We start from the raw sequence: 22,735 nt of genomic DNA, 5'->3' as shown, positions 1-22,735 counted from the left end.
GATTGGCCTTATTATTTCCCTGAATCAGACTAATTCTTGAAATATGTGTACATGTTAAATTATGACATTTAATGATATCTGCATATGTTGGTCCTGTTCTGTTTACCCTAAGGGGGTTATTGCTGCTCTTCCTGCATGGATGCGCAGGGAGTTCTTGCCCAGAACAGAATCATACCGCCAGTACAAATGCATTATCAATCATATGTGACGATAGTGGTCCTGACAGAAATCATCTCACTTTCAATTCATGAGGTAGAATTTGAATGAATTAGCAACAAGGCATAAATAATTAACTCTTTCAGCGCCATTGACATTTTCCATCATTTACTGTATGACACAACGCCACTGATAAATTTACGGCAATCCACGTCTTCACTGTATGATGGGGCGCTATTACACATCTGAAAGAATATACAGAATCTCTGGATCAAAACACAGGCAAAAAAGAAGCAGAAACAAGCAATAAAAGCATTGCTTATGCACATTTTAAGGCAATCATCACACATTAAAGGGTTAGTTCACCCAAAAATTAAAATTATGTCATTTATTACTTACCCTCATGCCGTTCCACACCCGTAAAACCTTCGTTAATCTTTGGAACACAAATTAAGATATTTTAGCTGAAATCCGATGGCTCCGTGAGGCCTCCATAGGGAGCAATGACATTTCCTCTCTCAAGATCCATAAAGGTACTAAAAACATATTTAAATCGGTTCATGTGAGTACAGTGGTTCAATATTAATATTATAAAGCGACGAGAATATTTTTGGTGCGCCAAAAAAAACAAAATAACAACTTATTTAGTGATGGCCGATTTCAAAACACTGCTTCAGGAAGATTCGGAGCATAATGAATCAGCGTATCAAATCATGATTCGGATCGCGTGTCAAACAGCCAAACAGCTGAAATCACATGACTTTGGCGCTCCGAACAGCAGATTCAATACACTGATTCATCTGTGCTCCGAAGCTTCCTGAAGCATTGTTTTGAAATCGGACATCACTAAATAAGTCGTTATTTTGTTTTTTTTGGCGCACCAAAAATATTCTCGTCGCTTTATAATATTAATATTCAACCACTGTACTCACATGAACCGATTTAAATATGTTTTTAGTACCTTTATGGATCTTGAGAGAGGAAGTGTCATTGCTCCCTATGGAGGCCTCACGGAGCCATCGGATTTCAAATAAAATATCTTAACTTGTGTTCTGAAGATTAACGAAGGTTTTACGGGTGTGGAACGGCATGAGGATAAGTAATAAATGACATAATTTTCATTTTTGGGTGAACTAACCCTTTAAACAGCTTTTAAATCAAAACCGCCTAACATTACAGAATAAAGATGTATAGGACTGTGAAGCTCTGCATGTGTTGATGGACTTGATCTACTACATCTATGTTTTGATCATTGCTCCAAATCTGATCCGGACAAAGTACTTGACAAAAACGCCATTTTCTCAGCTTTTTTATGAAACTTACTCACATTCAAGCGTTGATAAAAGAAGAATGCATGAAGCTAGAATTTTTTTTTTTTCTGTTCTTTTTTTTAATATATTGTATGTTCAGACATTCATTCAACAAAATATTCTGAGGGCCATGAAAATTTGGTGAAAATTATAAAAAAATGCTGGTGCTGGCTGGCAGCTTAAAGGGTTAGTTCACCCAAAAATGAAAATTATGTCATTAATTACTCCCCACCATAAAACCTTTGTTCATTTTCGGAACACAAATTAAGATATTTTTGATGAAATTTGATGGCTCAGTGAGGCCTGCATTGACAGCAAGTTAATTTAGACTTTCAAACACCCAGAAAGGTACTAAAATCATATTTAAAACAGTTCATGTGACTACAATCGTTCTACCTTAATGTTATGAAGCGATGAGAATAGTTGAAGCTTTACAAATCTTTTGTTTTCGAATCAGTGGTGCGTAACACTCTGGCAGTTTTGAGATCGTTTGATACACGCTCCGAAACACTGATTCGAAACAAAAGGTTTGAAGCTTCATGAGCAGTGTTTTGAAATCGCCCATCACTAAATATTAGGGGTGTGACGAGATCTCGTGGCACGAGATCTCGCGAGACTAATATGTGACGAGATTTCTCGTCGAGGCGAAAAGTAGTCTCGTGATGTTGTTGCCATGACAGAGTGTTAGGATGATTGGGAAAGAATATGCCACCTCTACGTTTACATTACGCCTCCACTGTCGTTTTGCTTTGTATTTAAATAAAAAACATTTAATTCAGTTGGATAACGGTTGCCGCCACTCCATATTTACAGTGTTATGCGTGATCGCTAAAAGTGAAAGTAAACGCGCGCACGCATTCAAACGCGATCTCAATACCCGCATTTTGAAAGCGGCTCCCTGATGAATGCAAATATCTCTCAATATGAAAGCTATTTTAGGCTGGGCAGTGTAGTTGTAACCATCTCTTAGCTCTGTATCAAAGAAAAAATTGGTCTTATTTGCACTTTTGAATATTGAGAGAGTGCGATTATGGTTGCACTTATTGTAAAGTGTTACCATAAAAACAAATAACAGTTTCTCTTAATCTTATTAAGCACAAACAATAAGGTTTCATTTGTTAACATTAGTTAATGCACTGTGAACTATCATGAACTAAAAATGAATGACTATTTTTATTAACTAACATAAACAAAGATTAATAAATACTGTAGCAAATATATTGCTCATTATTAGTTGATGTTGGTTAATACATTAATGTTAATAAATAAGACCTTATTGTAAAGTGTTAACATTTTTATTTATACTGTTTTCATTTCTATGATCAGTTTGTGGAGAGGAGTTCAGTTAGGAGGTCAAAGGTTGTAGAAGCTCATTAATCATGTACAGTAAGGCCTGAAGAGACTGAAATCATACAGAAGAGAAGTCAGTCAGTTGAGTTTGTGGCAAAACCTTTTACAGTACTTGAGTATTGTTGTCTTTTACTGCATATGATAATTCATACTAAGAAAGTAGAACTGAAATGACATTCATTACGAGATGATTAGTTAAAACATTTCAAATACACCTGCAGAATATTTTTTCTAGTCATGTATTTCGACATTGAGGATTTCTTAAAAATAGTGTGTAAAAATCTTGTCTCGTCTCGTTCTCGTGAACTCAATCTCGAGGCTCGTCTCGTCTCGTGAGATACCCTTCTCGTCACACCCCTACTAAATATTGTTGAATAAAATTGTTGTTATTTTGTTTTTTTGCCGCACAAAAAGTATTCTCGTCGCTTCATAACGATAAGGTTAAACCACTGTAGTCACATGAACTGTTTTAATTATACAGTATCTTTAGTACCTTTCTGGGCACTGAAAGTGTAAATTAACTTGTTAACTGAGCCATCGGATTTTATCAAAAATATCTTAATTTGTGTAGATAGTTATGAAATAATAGCTATTTTGAAGGCTAAAATTAAGAAGTATGTGAAAAATGGTGTTCATCCATCATGGTCCATGGTGTATATTATTAAACATAACGTGATAACATGTTTATGGACGATTCAATCCATTTTATTTTAAATTCTACATGATGCAGAAACTTAAAATTCTGCGTTTCTGAAGTTGAATTCCATTTCAATTCAAATGTAGGAATTCAGGAACATTCAGAATTCAGAATAGCGCACAAACCTGTCAGTATAAATTTGGTTTTAAAAAATGCAAGTGCTGTAATATTACAGACAATGCTATAATATCTTTTTGGATGCTGTTCTGTCATTTTTCAGTTGTTCTTTTTGGAAACCTCGGCTTCGCAATGTTAATTAGCTCACGTTTCAAAAGTACAAACGCTTCGAATCCATGCCACTCTTCAAAAAGGCCAAGTGAAAAGCACCTATTGTGCAATAAATGCTAACAAAGCACTTCTTCTAACAAGCAACACTGCTGGCACCATTAATAAGCAGTTAAATCACATGCTGCTGGTTAATTGATAGAGGCCATCAAAGTGATGGCAGAGTTAATGAACATTTCATGTTGGAGGTAGAGACGTGAGATTCGGCAGAGAAACTCTGGGAGAAATACATGGGAGGAGCAGCCCCACATGGATGAAATGCTTGATGCTTCAGGGTCTTTGTGTAACACAGGAAGAGAGCGATTGTGATTTATGGCTTTCTGACCTGCATCCCTCGCTCGGTATAGGGAGGGATGCTGTTTGACGCTACAGGGAGGAAGGTGAGGGTGGAAGAGGGTTTGCACACAAACAGCTCCGTCTCCGGAGGGCGGCTGGGCTTGCCTACACACGCTGTCAGAGAATTGAGAGATGCTGATGGGATTATATGATCCGCAGATTGGACAACTGAGTGCCGGGAGACTGCCGGAAGAGCTCTCCTCTGGAAAAAATGAGGTGTAAATGAAATATGAACGAGCTAGAAGTAGTACTGACCTCCAGAGTGAGGGGGCGGCCCGCAGAGAAGCACCACTCCTTGCCCTTCCCGGACAGACACAGAACTCCGCTTGTGGGTTTTGAAGTTTTCCAGGTCTTAAAAAAAGGAGGAGAGAAAAGACAGAGAAACATTACATTTATGCTAAATATATACAGCACATTCAACGTGATTGTAATTTTCTCCCCGAAAACTATTTATGCTACAATCAGCGAGCCACACAAAGTTGAAGCCTTGGAGGAGTGTGTATACAGACGTGGTAAATAGCCTTCAGCTGGGCTGGGGGCTATATCACCACACCATTGAGTCTGTTTATTGAGAAAGCTCGAGCCTCTTGCTGACTCAGACTAGAATAAATGGGGGGAAAAAAAATTTGAGGGTGAAAGTAAAATTCAAAAAATAGGGGCCAAAGAGACTGGGAAAAAAGTCTAGCATATATTACTGACATCCATAACATCCTGCTGTGTTTTGAATATGATAGTGAAAGTAGATTTTTTCTTTTCTTTTTTTTTCCAATACTCTCCACCAGAATGCATTGCTATGTGTTGCTAAGGTGTTTTAAGTGGATTTTATTGCATTGCTATTCGGTTAATAAGGTGTTATATACAGTAGGTGGTTTCAAAGTCCTTTTAAGGCAAGTAATTTCACTCTGCGGCCATTTTGGTAACAACCCCCAGACAGCTACATCAATGTCAACTTGAAAGACATACCTATTCATACAATTCACTACAGTTTCCATCTGAAATGAACACTAGTGTCAGTAAAACACAAACAACTTTAATTCCTTTTCACACAAATTATGATAACGGGGGCAGATATTTGATTAATAAACACTTATTTTCATGTGTTTCCTTGCACAATATTATGACTTCAAAACACTTTACCATAGTGCATGATTTGTAAACTAATACATTTTAACATTTGCATCACATAATCAGCTCCATAAGGCTTTTCTGACAGTAAACTTGCTTGGTAGCTCAGCATTACACTTGCGATGCAGAGTCTCAATAAAAGAGCTCAAAGACTTGTGGAAGCAAGCAAAAATGGCATGGTTGCTTCAGCAAATACTTTATCTCACGTTTGTTTTTGTTAACACTGTTGATTAGGTTTATGTTAGGGTTTAGTGTAGGTGGTACGTTATTTTCAAACGCAATAGAGCATTAAAGGGTTAGTTCGCCCAAAAATGAAAATAATGTCATATAAAGCATATTTAAAACAGTTGATGTGAGTTCAGTGGTTCAATCTTAAAACTTTTTGTGCACCAAAAAAACGAAATAACGACTTTTCAACAATATCTAGTGATGGCCGATTTCAAAACACTGATTTGAATCTTTTGTTTTGAATCAGTGATTCGGAGTGCCAAAGTCACATGATTTCAGCAGTTTGGCATTTTGACACACGATCAGAATCACTGATTCGAAACAAAAGATTCGAACATAGATGTTGGAACAGGGGAGGCGGGGGGGGGGGCAGCATATACATTCATAAATCAGTCAATTTTGTATTTTATTATGAGATATTTTATTCTAATGTGATCAGTGACTCAAGCACTGATGGACCAAAGAGCGCGCATTTCGACATTTGCTGTAAAAACTTGAAATATAAATTCTCAGAAAATTCATTTAATACCAATATATTGAAACGTCTGTTTATATACTCCATTAATGAAGGAGTCCAGACATTGGAAAAATATCAGTCCTCATGCGTTTTATATTTAATATGAGGGAAATAGACATGCATGCATGCGTGACACAAAAAATCTTTAACTTTTAGGTAGCAAAATACTTTTTAGTAATTCTGTCAATTACACTAAGGTTATTACATTGTCTGCTATATATTTGCTTCTTATTTATTAAATATGGGCAATTGATTGATAAAACATTGATCAAAATTAAGATACAATTCATACAAAACGAATATCTTTTAAAAAGAGTTTTCTATAAAACAGAACTTAATGAAGTCGTCAAAATCATGTTTTACCAAAAACAGCGCCGTTGCTAGGAGGGCGCCAGCGCCTCTGCCTTTCAGCGCCTATGCCTCGTGAGTGGATGATAGCCCTGAAGACGCCTAGCAATGATATACCTTTACCTTTAGTTAAGTTATACCTTAAGAGTCTTCGTAGCGCACTAAGAGACAATGTTATCGGGAAACGCAGCCCAGGTGTTTCATGCGTAATGGAGATTCCAAAGCGCTCTTCTTTGGTCAGAACCATGGAGAGCGATCGCGGATAGGTCTGTCCTATGCACCGAAACTTTTAACAATGCAACAAAATATTTAAAGAGCATCAAGCTATTAAAATCTATATTATGTATACGCACAGATAATATAACAGTAGGCTATATTAGTCAAGATTTTTTTATTAGGTTAAGCAGTGATTGGATAACGTTTTTTTTTTTTAATTTAACATTTTTAATTTAAGGCCCACCCACAATTACTGGAATCCTGGCGCCATGCCTGGGCCACACTGAGCTGTGCATAACGCCCACAGACGTGAAGTGAACGAGACAGAGGCTGTCCTGTACTGTCTGAAATGGTTAACTCTGTGGCGATGCATGTGCAAAACAGATTTAACTAATCATAAAGTCAATCAGGATACATAACACAGCCTACTATAGGCCTACACTAACACCCCCCCCCCCCCAAGAATCCCGCCCCCCCTCTCACAATATTGTTCCCACGTCCCTGGATTCGAAGCAGTGTTTTGAAATCGGCCATCACTAGATATCTCTGAAAAGTCGTTATTTTGTTTTTTGTTTTTTGGGTGAACTAACCCTTTAAAGGTTTTTACAACCCTGTTTGTCAAGACTACATTTCAGAACAATTTGACAAATAGTATCAATATTTTGCTTCAGCTCAAATTCCACAAAAATTGGTTTGGGTTCAGCTAATGCTAACAGACAATTGACTCTCTTAACTGAATGGCAGAACTTCTTGAATTGGGTGTCACTCAGTGAGTTGTAGGTCAGATCACTCTTCTTAAAGGGATTGATCACTCAAAAATAAAAATTCTGTCATTCGTGACCCGTGCTGGCAAAATGAGTCGAAATGCACACAGGCTCATTTTGAGGCAAAAAGTGAAAATGGCTGACTCATGCTGATGAAAACAAAATGATAATACTCACGCTGACCGACAGATCCGAAGCGCTCGCACAAAGACGCCTCAGACAGCGCGCGATCCCGATATACACATATAAACAGAATTACTGTATTTCAAACAAATCTGTCTTGGCGAGTATTCATGCAAACATTCCCCCGGTTTCACAGACAAGGCTTAAGCTAGTCCTAGAATAAAATGCATGTTTGAGCTATTTTTTTCATTTCATTTCATTCATTATTTAACCAGGTTAAAAAAACTCATTGAGATTAAAATCTCTTTTACAAGAGTGACCTGGCCAAGAAAGCAGCAACAATAACATAAACATACAAATACACATCAAGACAGAAAAATACAATCAAGGATCACAACAGCAATTTACCAAAGGGTAAAACACACAATCTGTTAAAAGTAACTTAAACTCATTTAGTGATGGAAGCATAGTGAGCTTTAAGATGTTTTTTTAAGGTATTCCAAGCAGTAGAAGCATTGTATTTAAAGCCTTCTAAAGCCTTATTTTAACTGAAAGCAACTTATACTGACATATCTTAAAATATGTCAGTGCCATTGTTTTGTCACAAGATGTATACCAATAATGTTTTTGGACATTTATAAAAGATACTTAAATATCCTAATTGAACTAAGGCCTGATCCTGGCTTAGGCTAAGCCCTGTCTGTGAAACCAGGCCATTATCTGTTATGCCTTAAGTGAATGTTTGGTTAACTGTTGGGGAAAAGCATCTGATGTTTATCATTATATTAGATCCGTGTGATACAGTAGGTCATAATATAGGTCTATAGGTACAGTACCGTTCAAAAGTTTGGGATTGGTAAGATTTTTAATATTTTTAAAAGAAGTTTTGTCTGCTCACCAAGATTGCATTTATTTAATTGAAAACACAGTAAAAACAGTAATATTGTGAAATATTATTACAATTTAAAATAACTGTTTTCTATTGGAATATAATATAAAATGTAATTTATTTCTGTGTTGGAAAAGCTGAATTTTCAGCATCATTTCTCCAGTCTTCAGTGTCACATGATGCTGCTCAAGAAACATTTATTATTATTATCAATGTTAAAAACAGTTGTGCACTTTTTTTTTCAGGATTCCTTGATGAATAGAAAGTTCAAAAGAACAGCATTTATCTGAAATACAAAGCTTTTGTAACATTATACACTACCGTTCAAAAGTTTGGGGTCAGTAAGAATTTTTATTTTTATTTTTTTGAGAAGAATTTAAAGAAATTAATTTTTTTTTTTTCAGCAAGGATGCATTAAATCGATCAAAAGTGACAGTAAAGACATTTAAAATGTAACAAAAGATTATATTTCAAATAAATGCTGTTCTTTTGAACTTTCTATTCATCAAAGAATCCTGAAAAAAAATATTGTACACAAATATTTTGTACATAATAATAAATGTTTCTTGAGCAGCAGATCAGCATATTAGAATGATTTCTGAAGGATCATGTGACACTGAAGACTGGAGTAATGATGCTGAAAATTCAGCTTTGCCATCACAAGAATAAATTACATTTTCAAATATTTTCAAATAGAAAACAGTTATTTTCAATTTTAATAATATTTCACAATATTACTGATTTTACTGTATTTTTAATTAAATAAATGCAGCCTTGGTGAGCAGACGAAACTTCATTTAAAGACATTAAAAATCTTACTTACTATCACACTTATTTTTATCTGTAGATGTGGGTTTTGACTTGGTCTGCACCAAATGGATTTTAAGGTTTTTGATTTTATTTTTGGAACCTTAAGAAAACTTAAAAACTCAAAATTGACTTTGTTGACTCAAACCGGTGTAGCTCAGTCATTTTTTGTCACATTCCAACAAATCATACATCATTTTGAAGGTTTTTAATAGAGAATGAAAATGTTGCTCATTGTGACCCATTTTGCCAGCACAGATCACATTTACTGCCCCTAATGTCGTTCCGTATGACTTTCTTTCTTCTGTGGACACAAAAGAAGATATGTTGAAATGTGTTGCAGTGATTTTTTTGTCTATATAATGAAATTCAATAGAGTCTAAAGTTATTTTGGACCCCACTGATTCTCAGTATATGGACAAAGCAGATCTTCAAAATTCTTCTTTTGCATTTTCACATGATTTGAGTTATCAATCATGTCTGCAGCACAAACGGCGGCGTGGTCCAAGCTTAACACTAAAGCCCAAAGGTTTTTAAGGATTCTTTACTAAAGACTGCATCGTATTTAAAAGCTCACTGACAGACCTCAATCGCAAAACATTGAATCTATAATCACCAGCAATGTAATTTTACGACGCTTTAACAGATTGGGAGTAAAGATGAGGACAAAATCAATGAGTCCCTCCAAACAGAAGAGTGCTCCTGCCCAACCGTGGTGGTGTTTTGCTAAGCGTGAGCCACACATGAGTGCTTTTAATGGCTCCTGCAGTTATCAGGCCCCCTCTGAGTTGTATTCATCTCAAAGCATGCCGGCAACCATTACAAAGCCGTTCCAAAAAACGCATCAAAAACTGAATTTCCTTTCCTTTGAAACTAATTTAGATTTGACAATTGACAGAAAACAATAGCAAGTCACAACAGCTTCCTGCTTGTCCCTTGCGCAATTGTCGCCTAAAATCACTGGGAAAGGTAATTCGTACAGGCAGATCGAATGCATGGATGGGCGCTTTGCAAAGTCTCAGGTGGGAACTGATAAAATGTGCTTCATTACAGAATCTTTTATTGTTTTTCAGAGACAAAAATGAACAACAATTAGATGATGCACCCATGCAATAGGCTAGCCGCTGGGGCTAGTTGTCACACAGGGAAATTTCACACTAACAAACACACTTGTTTTCTCTAGCTTTTTATATGTTGGTTTCAAACCAGGGTTGTTATATTTAAAGGTGCCCAAGAATGCTTTTTCACAAGATGTAATATAAGTCTAAGGTGTCCCCTGAATGTGTCTGTGAAGTTTCAGCTCAAAATACCCCATAGATTTTTTTAAATTAATTTTTTTAACTGCCTATTTTGGGCATCATTAACTATGCACTGATTTTTTCAGCGCGCCGCCCCTTTAATTCGCGTGCTCCCTGCCACACGAGCTCTCGATTATATTACAGCACATTTACAAAGTTCACACAGCTAATATAACCCTCAAATGGATCTTTACAAGATGTTCGTCATGCATGCTGTATGCATGCTTCGAATTATGTGAGTAAAGTATTTATTTTGATGTTTATATTTGATTCTATATGAGTTTGAGGCTATGCTCCGTGGCTAATGGCTAATGCTACACTGTTGGAGAGATTTATAAAGAATGAAGTTGTGTTTATGAATTATACAGACTGCAAGTGTTTAAAATTGAAAATAGCGACGGCTCTTGTCTCCATGAATTCAGTAAGAAACGATGGTAACTTTAACCTCATTTAACAGTACATTAGCAACATGCTAACGAAACATTTAGATAGACAATTTACAAATATCACTAAAAATATAATGCTATCATTAGGGCTGTCGCGATAACCGCAATTTCGTAATACCGCGCTTTTGACGAGCCAACCGCAGAACACTGCAAAAACCGCAGCAACCGCGATATTTGCATGTTTTCTATTTTTTGAAAGGCTATGTCCTTCTCGTTTTACACTTCATACGCGTGTACTAAATATTAAATAAGGTAATAATGATAGCATAATGTGTACCATGGTGATTTGTACAGAGGCTCCGTAGATTTGCACTAAACAAGCCTAAACAGACAGTGAATGTGAGAGAGATCGACTGAGCGCGTGCGATTACCTGCGTCTGTCCTTCAGGCCGAGACACAAGTTATATTCGTGAAAAAAAAGTTGTCGTGTCCAAGGATAGCGAAATCTCTGCCTTACCATCGAAGCATTACTGGTCAGCTGAGCCTTATAAAGTGGCGCTCAACGTTAAAATGATTTCAACAGCTTGTTTCATTTCATCTCTCTTTGAATGAATCTGCGTTTTTGAACGTGCAGTTGAATGAACGGTTTAAAGACTCAAAGACAGTCCCTTGCCTCCACCTTGTGTCACAACAATGTAACTGCACTGAGTGACAGCCCGTCTAGAACGCGCAGAGATGAGTAACGTTAGTTCTGCTTATACTCGTGAAATATCAGCAGAAAGTCTTGTTTAGTCGGATTCGAGGATCGAAACTAACTATTATACATACAACAATATCTCTACCATCTTATTGTCAGGTTTATGTTCTGTTTTGTAGACCCTTATTTTGACATTCTCTTTACTTCAATGCTCTATTTAGTTTCGTTATTGAATATGACCTCTCTCTTTCTCTCTCTCTCTCTCTCTCTCTCTCTCTCTCTCTCTCTCTATATATATATATATATATATATAAAAAATGGCGGTAATACCGCATATCGCGCTATTGAGCCACTCAAAAATACCGCAAGGGAAATTCCTTAACCGCGACAGCCCTAGCTATCATGGATCATGTCAGTTATTATCGCTCCATCTGCCATTTTCGCTGTTGTTCTTGCTTACCTAGTCTGTTGATTCACCTGTGCAGATCCAGACGTTACTGGCTGCCCTTGTCTAATGCCTTTCATAATGTTGGAAACATGGGCTGGCATATGCAAATATTGGGGCGTACACCCCGACTGTTACGTAACAGTCGGTGTTATGTTGAGATCCGCGTGTTTTCCAGAAGTCTTTTAAACAAATGAGATTTACATAAGAAAGAGAAAGCAATGGAGTTTGAAACTCAATGTATGTCTTTTCCATGTACTGAACTCTTGTTATTCAACTATGCCAAGGTAAATTCAAATTCTGAATCTAGGGCACCTTTAACCAAAACCATAACCGTTACTTCAATTAAGATGAATATTAACAGAAAAAACAAGTGTAAATAATAAAATGAGGGCAGATTGTCAGTATGGGGCAAGTTGTCACATTTATGTAGAGGCAGGTTATTATACTGTATGTGTGTTACTGTATATAATTAGTTTTATACAATGCATTAATTGCAATATCACCAAATAAATGGTTTGTATGTTACTTTGTACACTTTTGCTGTTTCACAATCATAATTATGTATTATATAATAATTTTAATAGTTTATTTGTTTATTGTCAGGTTCCCAATGTGACAACATGCCCCACTACTATAATAATAAAACAGCATGTGCTTAGTGAACTGTATCTTTTTAAGGTATTCGTCTATCCAGAAATTGGCTTTCAATAATAAACCTACAGTACCAAGAGAAATATTCACTGGATTAAAAAGTGTGAAAACGTCCCCACAGAAAAAAAAGGAGGAAATTGAGAAACTTCATGAATTAATTTGTTTAACTCCCACACCTAAAACCCACAACTAAATTCCGCTTTCTACATGACTGGAATAATCTTGAAATTATTTGACATTAAATCACTGAAGAGAGTTTTTAATGGCATCCCTGTTGCACTTCTAAGGATCAAAAATATAGATGCTGATGTAAAAAATTTCTGCGAGACCAGCACGCTTTTGAATTCGAAAGCGTGAAGTCAGCTTTGCGAGCCCCCGCTGTCATCTTCCTCAAAGGGATTTTGCAGTCGCTCAGCTGAAAAGTACATCAAAGTTCAGAGACCCCTTTACTTGAGTGACTCATGTTGAAGAACACCTAACAACTGGCCTCATCTAACAAAATAATTACCAGGAGCTCTTTTATAGGTTGAATATCCTAAACAAGGCTGTGTTCAACAGCACTAACTCTCACGCCACATGCTAACGGTGACATTTAATGGCACATATTGCACAAATCAGAAGAATTAACCCACATTAACCTCATCTCCAATGATCCTGGTTCTGTGGTGTCACCTGGAGCACTGATGCAGAGATGAAATGCCTCTTTATGGGCTAAATCAATGCTAAATCTTCCTCACTTCCCTCTAAACACAGACCAGAGATTGGTTATGCTTCAGGGCTAGATTTAAGTGCAAAATTATGACGCTCAATGGTTTATGAAGATGACTATAAGGTCAGCTAGGATGTGTCATGTTGGCTAATTATTTCTTAAAATATAAATTTCTTTTTAACCCTGGGAGTCAGCTGCAATTTGAAACACTGGTCTTCTATTAGGGAAAGCACAGATTAATATGTGACTGCGGTAAAGGCTCATACACCTCTGCAATGAGCAGTTTGTAATGAAGGAGTAATTTATGTAATTGCTTTTTCACTAGGACAGAGAATCAGCATCAATGAGCTGTTGAAACCACGCTGGTTATTTTATTTTTTAAGCGGATGATGGTAAATGGGGTAGGAATTACACCAAATTACGCTGAAACTCACACCGATTTTAGTAATTGGTCCAACTTATTGTGTCTTTAAAAATCCCACTTTGTACCAAGAAAACAAAAACAAAGTACAAGCGCTTAAATTAAAATAAAAATGAAAATAAATCAAATAAACATAAAAAATCTGTATCAGGACAGCTGGCTCTTTTTCCTAAAGCCCACCAAATGCTCAGTTTCCAAAGGCCACTGAAATGAATTCAAGTCACAGATGTGTCATGAATTGTATGAAGCTTATTGACAGACTGTTAATACTTGTAATACTCGCAAGCTAATTACCCTTATGAATGTCAGGGCATAGCCGGGAATGAGGCATGCAAATTATTCATCATTTGTTCATATTAATGTGACACAATGTTAAAATCCTTGTTTTGAAAGGAAATTACAAAAATTCTGATTTAGTATCTGTTAGTGTAAAACTGATGGGAGGAACAGTGTATTCAATCAAACTGAGTTCATTACTAATCATTGAGTGGAGCCACTGGCAGGTGGACAAACAATTAAAAAAAAAAAAAACTGATGTAACTTAAAAAGTGCACTTTCCTTCTGCATGAGCTCACCACCCTTTATAAAGCTTAAAATAAAATAAAACAGAATTAAATATGAAAAAACATTAATCATGAATGTAAAATTTTGCACATAAAAATAACCAATTGCCTGACCTATGCAAGTGAAAAAATTATAATGAATACTTTAGACATGAAACCAAAACTCTTTATCATAGACTTGGACATCTCAACAAAACATATGGGAAGCATTTCAATAAGACAATTTTTTTTACTACCCTGAATATGCATGATATGGTTAGCTACATTGATGAGATGTGTCAAGTGTGTCATAAGCGTGTTCATGTTCAAATATAATGAATTTTATTTCCAAAAAGCAAACTGCAGGAATTTAAAATGTGTGTGTGTGTGTGTATATATATATATATATATATATATATATATATATATATATATATATTATACATATATATATATATATACATATATATATATATATATTATACATATATATATATATTATACATATATATATATATTATACATAAATATATATATATATATATATATATATATATATATATATATACATATATATATATATATATATATATATATATATATATATATATATATATATATACATATACATATATATATATATATATATATATATATATATATATATATATATATATATATATATATATATATTAGGGCTGGGCGATATATCGCATGCGATTGTCACGCGCATTTCGTCAGTAAAGCCGGTTCCCTGATTACCGCTAAATCGCCATCACCTGCTTTCAAATGGAGCGCCATTTAATAGACAGAGCCGTAGTTCACTGACAAGCCATGCAATATCACGTTCATTATCGAAGGCGATTCATCTGCGATATGAACGTGATATTGCGTGGCTTGTCAGTGAATTACGGTATATATATAGATTTTGAGCTCACACCCAAAGTGCGTGCACATAAAGCTGCCTTTCAGTACTAAATTGAGTTCTTTTTCGCTGCTTATTGCTCTTTGACAGTCAAATACACACAAAATAATGTCAAAATAGGACACCATGGATCCGTGTGTCAGGTCTTAAAGTGTAATATAATATACTAATATATCTGCTGCCAAATTATAAGATAATATTACAAAAAATTATATATGGCAGCTTTTCCCCATGGTATCGATGTCAAAATTGTGGCCAGTGAAAATGCTAAGTGGCTAGCAACTTTGGAAATGCATTAATTATGTATTATGTATTATAACTATGTATTTTATATACACATAAAAATACAGCTTTAGTAATATTTAAGTTAAGTTTACACATTAATCTTCAAGGAAATTCTGGCTGTAGTACCTGGATTGTGGCCAGTAAGCAGCAAGCCAAAAAGCGTGTGCTTGAGCACTCACGATTATAACCCTATTGGATTCTACCTCAACATGATGGGAAGGCAACAAAGGGCTGTACTGCCACTTTCATGTCAATGAAACACAGGATGTTAGATAAAAGACTAACAGAAGCCATAAAACTGAGAGCCTACAAGAACAAAGTGGACAAACACATTCAACATCTAAGGTACTGAATTAATTTGAGGCAGGAAAAAAAAGAAGAAAAGAGTGTCTTTTTGGGTATATTTTGGATAGAGATAAAAGCCATAGTGATTTTGAGAGGGGACATATGGTCGTCCGCAGCGAGAGTGGGGCGCACCAGTTTTGATCGCAGCCGGTTTATCTTTATTGGGCTACTGACAAACCAAATCTTGATGTCACTATAGTGTTTTTTGTCTGCCCTTTTTTGGGGAGGTTACAAGTGGTGCTCCCCGCTACATAAACACACAGCAAAAAGAGCAAAGGGACTATTGTTGTTGAAAGTACTCAGCGGGCTGTTTCCTTCAGGATAGCACGCAGCTGAGGTTTTTCAAAAAGAAACTGAAATAGACAGAAAGGAGGGGGGGGGGGTACTTAAACAAATGCTTCTTTTAATATACACAGCTGAAACCATTCACTTTTTTATTTCCCCTGAAGAAACGTGGCATAAAAGCACCCCGCACCAACCGCTCACATGAAGAGACAACTTTAAAAAGAATACACGCACACGCATCCCCATAAACAGTTGGGGCTGGGGGGGATCCAGATGGTATTCATTTAAACAGTTCAGGCTAAGGAAATGCAGTGTTATAAAATAAAAATGTGGTAAACAGGCATTTAACACTCACATGCATACAATAAATCAGTACTTCTCAACTGGTTTGGCTTCAGGACATAAATTTTACATTAAACATTAAGCAGCTCCCAAACATTTTCAACTGTTTAAAGTACACAATTAGTCATGTACTTAGAATCAGATGTGGACATTTAAGAATATTATCGCTACACACAAAGGCCCAACAACTTGCAAAATGATAAACATGACAAATTGAAAATTTTGTAAATACAAATGCAAATAAGAGTCAAACTTATACCTATATTCCAATGGGGAAATGTTTCAATTCTGCCCAAAAACCTTAATGGGAATTTATTTATTCTCAAATCAACAGATTGGGTAACACTTTATTTTAGTGTCCTTGTTACACATGTTGCATGTAGTTACTGTAGTAACAACTATAAATTATATGCATAATTACATGCAACTAACTCAAATCAAAACCCTAATCCTAACCCTATAGTAATGTAGTTAATTACTCAGTACTAAAAATATAATTACACTGTAACATGGATTATTGAAAAAAAAATGTAACCACATTTTGTAAATTCATCCGAGTATCAGGTATGCAATTGGACTAAGAAGACATAAGACATAAGGCTGCCAATGATGTAATGTCCCATGAGCACTTTCCTATTCTGCAATTCATAACAGTTTGAAATGAAGAAAAACGACACCACTGAAGAACTTCCAGCTCTGCAAAACCGATCTGATGGGATGTACAGTAATCTAAATGAACCTGACTATCAAGTGCCGCCACTGTGGGTGATTTGTAAATGCCAGCATAACTTATCATGGTCCTAGTGAGCCGTCACGTCTTTATAAAGACTGGTGAAACATACAACCCTCCCACCACAGGAAGGAGGTATAATACTTAAATCAGACTTGCAGATGAACTCCAGCTGTTTTTTTACTGTCAACTGGGACAGAATAAATAGAAATTCCTCAAATTAACAGCTCTCGCTTTCTCTCTTTATTAGATGTCACATTGGCTACAAACCAATATTGCTCAGAAAATAGTTTATAAATATCTGTAAATTAACAGTGGGGCATGTTGGCACACTAAATGGGGTAAGCTGTCACAATGGGAAGCAACTATTTTTTGAAAAGGAAATGAGAAGAACACCGGTTTTACGAAACTATCTAAACTATGTTATCTAAAAGAAAAGCCATCGTACACAATATATCAGTATTTGAAATGCATTATCGAAATATTCTTATTTTTAAGAATATTTCAATCATGACAACTCTCAGAATAGTTTTAGCATGTTATTGAATACGGCAATGTTAATGTATTTGGTCTTGGCGGACTAGATCTGCTACGCTGCTGCTGTAGATTGTTGCTGCTGCAGAGCAAGTATGGACTTGATACTGCTAATAGATACACAGACAATCTGCTGTGAGCAGGTTAGTCTCGCATTACCAGACCTTCAGACTGACAGCAGAAGGCCTGGACTCCATTGTAGCTTTCATTGGCCAAGGACAGTCCAAGAGGACATCTGACCGACAGTTTGTTTTGTTCCGCGTCATGTTTAGGGGCGCGAAAATGTTAACTCAATGTCACTACAATAACGGACCAGTGTGCATTTAATAAATTATTCAATCAAGAATATTGTGCAAGTTTACGGCAACAACGGCGCCGCAAACTTCACATACTTCGTAAAATCTAGCATTTAGCTTATCCTAATCATAGATCAGCACTCATTGTAAACGACAGCTTTCTTCTTCCATGAGGGGGTTTGCCATCACAACTGCTTTGTTTCCAGGTGGGCCGCTAAAGAATGCGACACACACGTCTCCCAGCAATCCTGTGGAATTCAACCAATCAGACGACTTTGAAACTCCTGAAGTTTTTCCTATTTTGTTTGCCTTATGCATCAGATGTTCAGCCAATGGTCCGTGGACAACGTCTGAAGGCTGAGACTATGAGCATGTAAGATATGATGCTGCTGCATAAATAGACACAAAAATTCAGTAGCAGATCTAGGCAGGTGGAGCTGGGGGAGGTGGAGGGTTTCAAAGAAGCTCTGATAGCACACTGCAGGACTATAGACTACAACAAACATTTAACCAAACTATTTAAATGTTGAGCAAACAATCTCATTTGCTGCCGAATCAACAGAGACCAATCAGCTTGTGCCATGTAGTAATGATACAGCCTTGAAATGCAAAAGGACAGCACACAAAAATATCAAACCCATGTTTCAGCCAATAGAATGAGTAATTACTGAACTGTATAAAAGTGGAATTTATAAAAATGACACCTGACACCTATAAAGAATACAGTTTAGACTAAATTATATACAGTAGTTCACAATTGCTTTAATGTATGGCACTGTGGTTTAGTCATTTATTTCTAATACAGTGAATAATATTCACAAAAACAATCCTAATTTAAGACAATTTTGACGATGTTTGAAACTACTGCTAAAGAAAACAAGCATTTATGCAATCAGACTCCAAACCTCACTGTTACTGAGATATAGCCCTTACGATGACTAGACATGGTATCTTCACTATATATAGTAGGTAATATCTTCAGCATTCACCGACCCATCAAATAACATCAGCTGAACTGCAAAGTATTCTATTCAACCTGTCACCACAATGTTCAACATGTTGTTAACGCTACAGATACAGAGTTTAATTTCTTACAAAGTCAAATAGAACTTTAATTGTTATTGCACATTAAGTGCGAAGTCTTTTTCAAGACCCAAAAATGAAAATGAGAAGATGGTACATATGTGAAATACGATTAAGACGCAGCACACAGCCTTCTCTATCAGTGGCATTTTAATTAAAAACATTCTGCAATTCCCCAGAATGCAATTACTGCTTTAGGGATTGGTGCATCGACACTGACAATTTTTCTCATTTCCTATGCACCTACTGACAACCCTTTCAATATCTGCTTAATTCATCCAGTCCTATTCAGAGAGAATGAAAAAAAAAGAAACAAAAAACATTTTATCACATCCAATGAAAGTCTCTTTAATAACCTGTACTTTTGATAATTTGAAAGCACACAAAGGCACCGTACAAGCTTACACCAAAGTAACCATAAATGTATTTTCACTCATTAAGTGATTTTCCCAGTCATTTATTTGAAAAGAAAAGCCAGAGCTGTTTACAGACAAATACATTCTAAGAGACGCAAACTAGTTCATGAGCCACCTATTATTTCTAAAGCTAGTCCTGACAGAACGCTGCTAAAAGTGTGCATAAAAACCACACTTTTGTGCAAATTACATAAAATTATGTATAAAAAACAAATAAAGCCATGAAATGGCTTAACTAATAGCTTTCTTTCCTGTGTTAATGCATTTTTTATTGAAACAAAATAACCAAAGTGTAACAGTCCGTCATCTGATGTAAAAATGTATTCATTTTCTCCATATAGAAATGTATTTTTCATGATAACATCAACAGAACAACTATGAACTGCAAATTTTGAGGTTGTTGAGGAATGATATATGCTCCTGTAGAAACCACAAGTGTGATTTTAAATGTAAAAAAAAAAAAAAAAAAAATGTTTAAATGCCAAATTTATGGTCATGATGAAGTATATTACAATAACTAGTGAGAGCTCAACAGCAACTGCACCAAAAATGACATAGTTGAGTTAGTCTCTCAAATATATAATTTTAAATCTTTCAATAGTTTTATATAACACATATCTATATATTATTATATATTATTTTTATTCAATTATGTAATTCACAATTCTTTATGAGATGAGTAATTATATTTCCATGAAAGACACTCACACTGTCTATTTTATTAGAGAAATATTGGGATATGCATGTGATGCCAGTGCAAGATGAGTCATTAATATTTTTCATCAATTTTTAAAGTGTAAATAACATTTTTTTTTTTAAATTTGGTTGACTTTTAGTAGTACATTAGAGCGTATACATATGAACCAACCTCCATTTTTAATTTCTCCAAGCTACTTTATGAAATCAGCATCTTCCTCCATCCACTTTACTGAATTAAAATGAATTCAAGTTGGAAATATGACTTCTTGACTTCACCTTTATGCATTCTAATGCACAACGTGGTCTCCTACAAATTCTCCTGCATTAGATACCAAATTAGAAAATATCCCATCTAATAACATCAGCTGCCCTTTAAATTATTCTCTTGAACCTGCACCACTCCATCATGCGGCGGAGTTAATTAAGCTATGGAGAGAGTAATAAAGAAGATGGATGTGGAGCAGTCAGAGACGCATGCCCCCACCACACGACAACAACTGAAGCCTAGTAAGGTCAGAGACCAGCGATTGATGGATCTGTCAGCCAATCGTCTTACGATGACAGCAGACTTCCTCCCCACAGAATTGTTCCCTGCCCTGCAGTGCCATCGTCTTCAGGCAGTGGCCTTGCTGGGAACAGGATTCAATCGGAAAGGCCTGTTTGTAATTTGCTATCAGTGCCATATGCAAAGACGGGTCAGCCAATCAGTGTGATTTTTTTAGAGTCATGATAGGGGAAAATTCAACAGTTATAGCAAAACACTTTCAGTTCTCGGTACCAATTTTGGTACCAGAGCAAAAACTGTTGAATTAAGTACTTTAACAAACTGTATCCCGTTTTGTCCAGTTCATTGGTTATCACTGTCAATCATTGCAGTTTCCAATTCAATAGTGCATTTAAACACGGTTGTCAATCCAGAAAATTTGCAGTGTACTTAGCAGCATGAAAACTAAACTTGTATTCAGATTGTGAATGGGTAATAAGCAGAAAGAGAAGAAGAGCCTCCCTTTATAATCACTAAGTCTGTCAATCAATACTACACTATTGCGGAAAAACTCTCATTATAATAAAAAAGATGTCTTAATTGTACAATGAATCTCTTATTTACACTTTGTTGGTTATAATGAAAGAATTCAGCTCACGTTAAACAAAAAAACTCATTTTCAGCTGTGACTAACTTTACTGACAGGCCAAAGGGTTCACATGCTTAACAGATATGATTGTGATTGGCTACCATGTTCTATAGACCCTTTTCACATGACGTCACACAGCTTCCGTTTGGACTCGACAGTTTGGACTCAAAACTCTGACAGCAATTCAAAGACACAACATTGCTAAAGTTTCTGCTTGCGGAAACCCTAAAGGCTCCGGTATACTTCAAACGAAATCGAAGAACGAACTGATGTGACGTCATTTCGAACAAAATCAGGCCAAAAAGAAGTTCGTTTTTGGAAGTTCTTTTTGGAAGTTCGAAACGGCTAGCCAAAGCGAACTTTCAGGAAAAGTTCGCTTCAGCTGCAAAACACCTTCGTACTACCATTGGTCAGTGACGATAACGAAATAGGTTGTTTGCACCTGACGTCACAGCAGCAGCGCGAATGAGTCTGGAGGGCAGGGACTGATTTTTCTATATAGGAATCCTATCAAAAACTCAAGATTCGTATGTTTTGCGTCATTTATGGTTGCTCCAAGCGGCAACCTCCCCCTTTCTCTCGTGAAGCCAATACGGAAGTAACTTAAACTGCGATTCATCGACTGGCCGCTAGGGACAGGCTCCAAAAGAGAGCATAATCTCATAGAGTCCCATGTTAAATTGGCCAAGTTCATAGCAGAAAAAAACATGTTTACAAGTTGGTTCAAATTGTGGTTTTGGTCTATACTGCTATTTTTGCCCTTCATGACAACTCTGAGGGGGGTGAATTTTTTTTATAACTTATCCGATTAAATTATATTAAGCCTTAAAGTTCTGCATAATTAAGGGCGTGGTCACTTGAAAAATATATATGTCCAAAAAATATATACTTTGGACACGGGCTCATTTGTTTGTTAGATACGATCGTATACAGTTTTACAACATAAAGGCTGCTCAGATTGCATCCTTTCTTGAAGAACGATGACAGAGAGCAGATCATTCAGAAGAAATGTGACATGTTTTTTTGTTTTGCAATGGACACTCATATTTTACCCAAGTGCCACGGATTGGATTCATCTCGCGATCTCTATTATAAAGGTATGAAGTCCCATTTGATTTTCCATGTTGTTATTTGCACAACCAACACTACTGGTGTTGGAGGATCTATATCTTAAAAAACACCGTAGCTTGACAGTAAACCTTTAGAACGTTCTGATGATAAAACTTGTCTTCATTAATATTTTAGATCGTATCTAAGATAGATAGATAGCTCCTTTGCTGCTAACATGGTCACGTCGAGCTAGGTGGGCGTGGTTTCAGCAACCAGTCATATCAGCTCAAACCACCTCCCCGCCTCTTT

At 36.1% G+C, this 22,735-nt stretch overlaps 1 protein-coding gene across 5 annotated transcripts in view; it reads right to left on the bottom strand.

The window, feature by feature from the left end:
* cntn4 (contactin 4) overlaps window positions 1-22,735 on the bottom strand; it is a 197,361-nt gene that overhangs the window by 91,643 nt on the left and 82,983 nt on the right. For all 5 annotated transcript variants that reach the window (XM_048198885.1, XM_048198887.1, XM_048198888.1 and 2 more), the window contains one exon: window positions 4,390-4,485. In XM_048198885.1, coding sequence (XP_048054842.1) covers window positions 4,390-4,485 — 96 coding nt within the window. The remainder of the gene's footprint in view (window positions 1-4,389; window positions 4,486-22,735) is intronic.

The sequence above is a fragment of the Megalobrama amblycephala genome, linkage group LG8 (genome assembly GCF_018812025.1).
Source record: "Megalobrama amblycephala isolate DHTTF-2021 linkage group LG8, ASM1881202v1, whole genome shotgun sequence".
NCBI lineage: Eukaryota > Metazoa > Chordata > Actinopteri > Cypriniformes > Xenocyprididae > Megalobrama > Megalobrama amblycephala.
The sequence above is the reverse complement of the archived record's forward strand: the minus strand, read 5'-3'. Positions and strand labels throughout refer to the sequence as shown.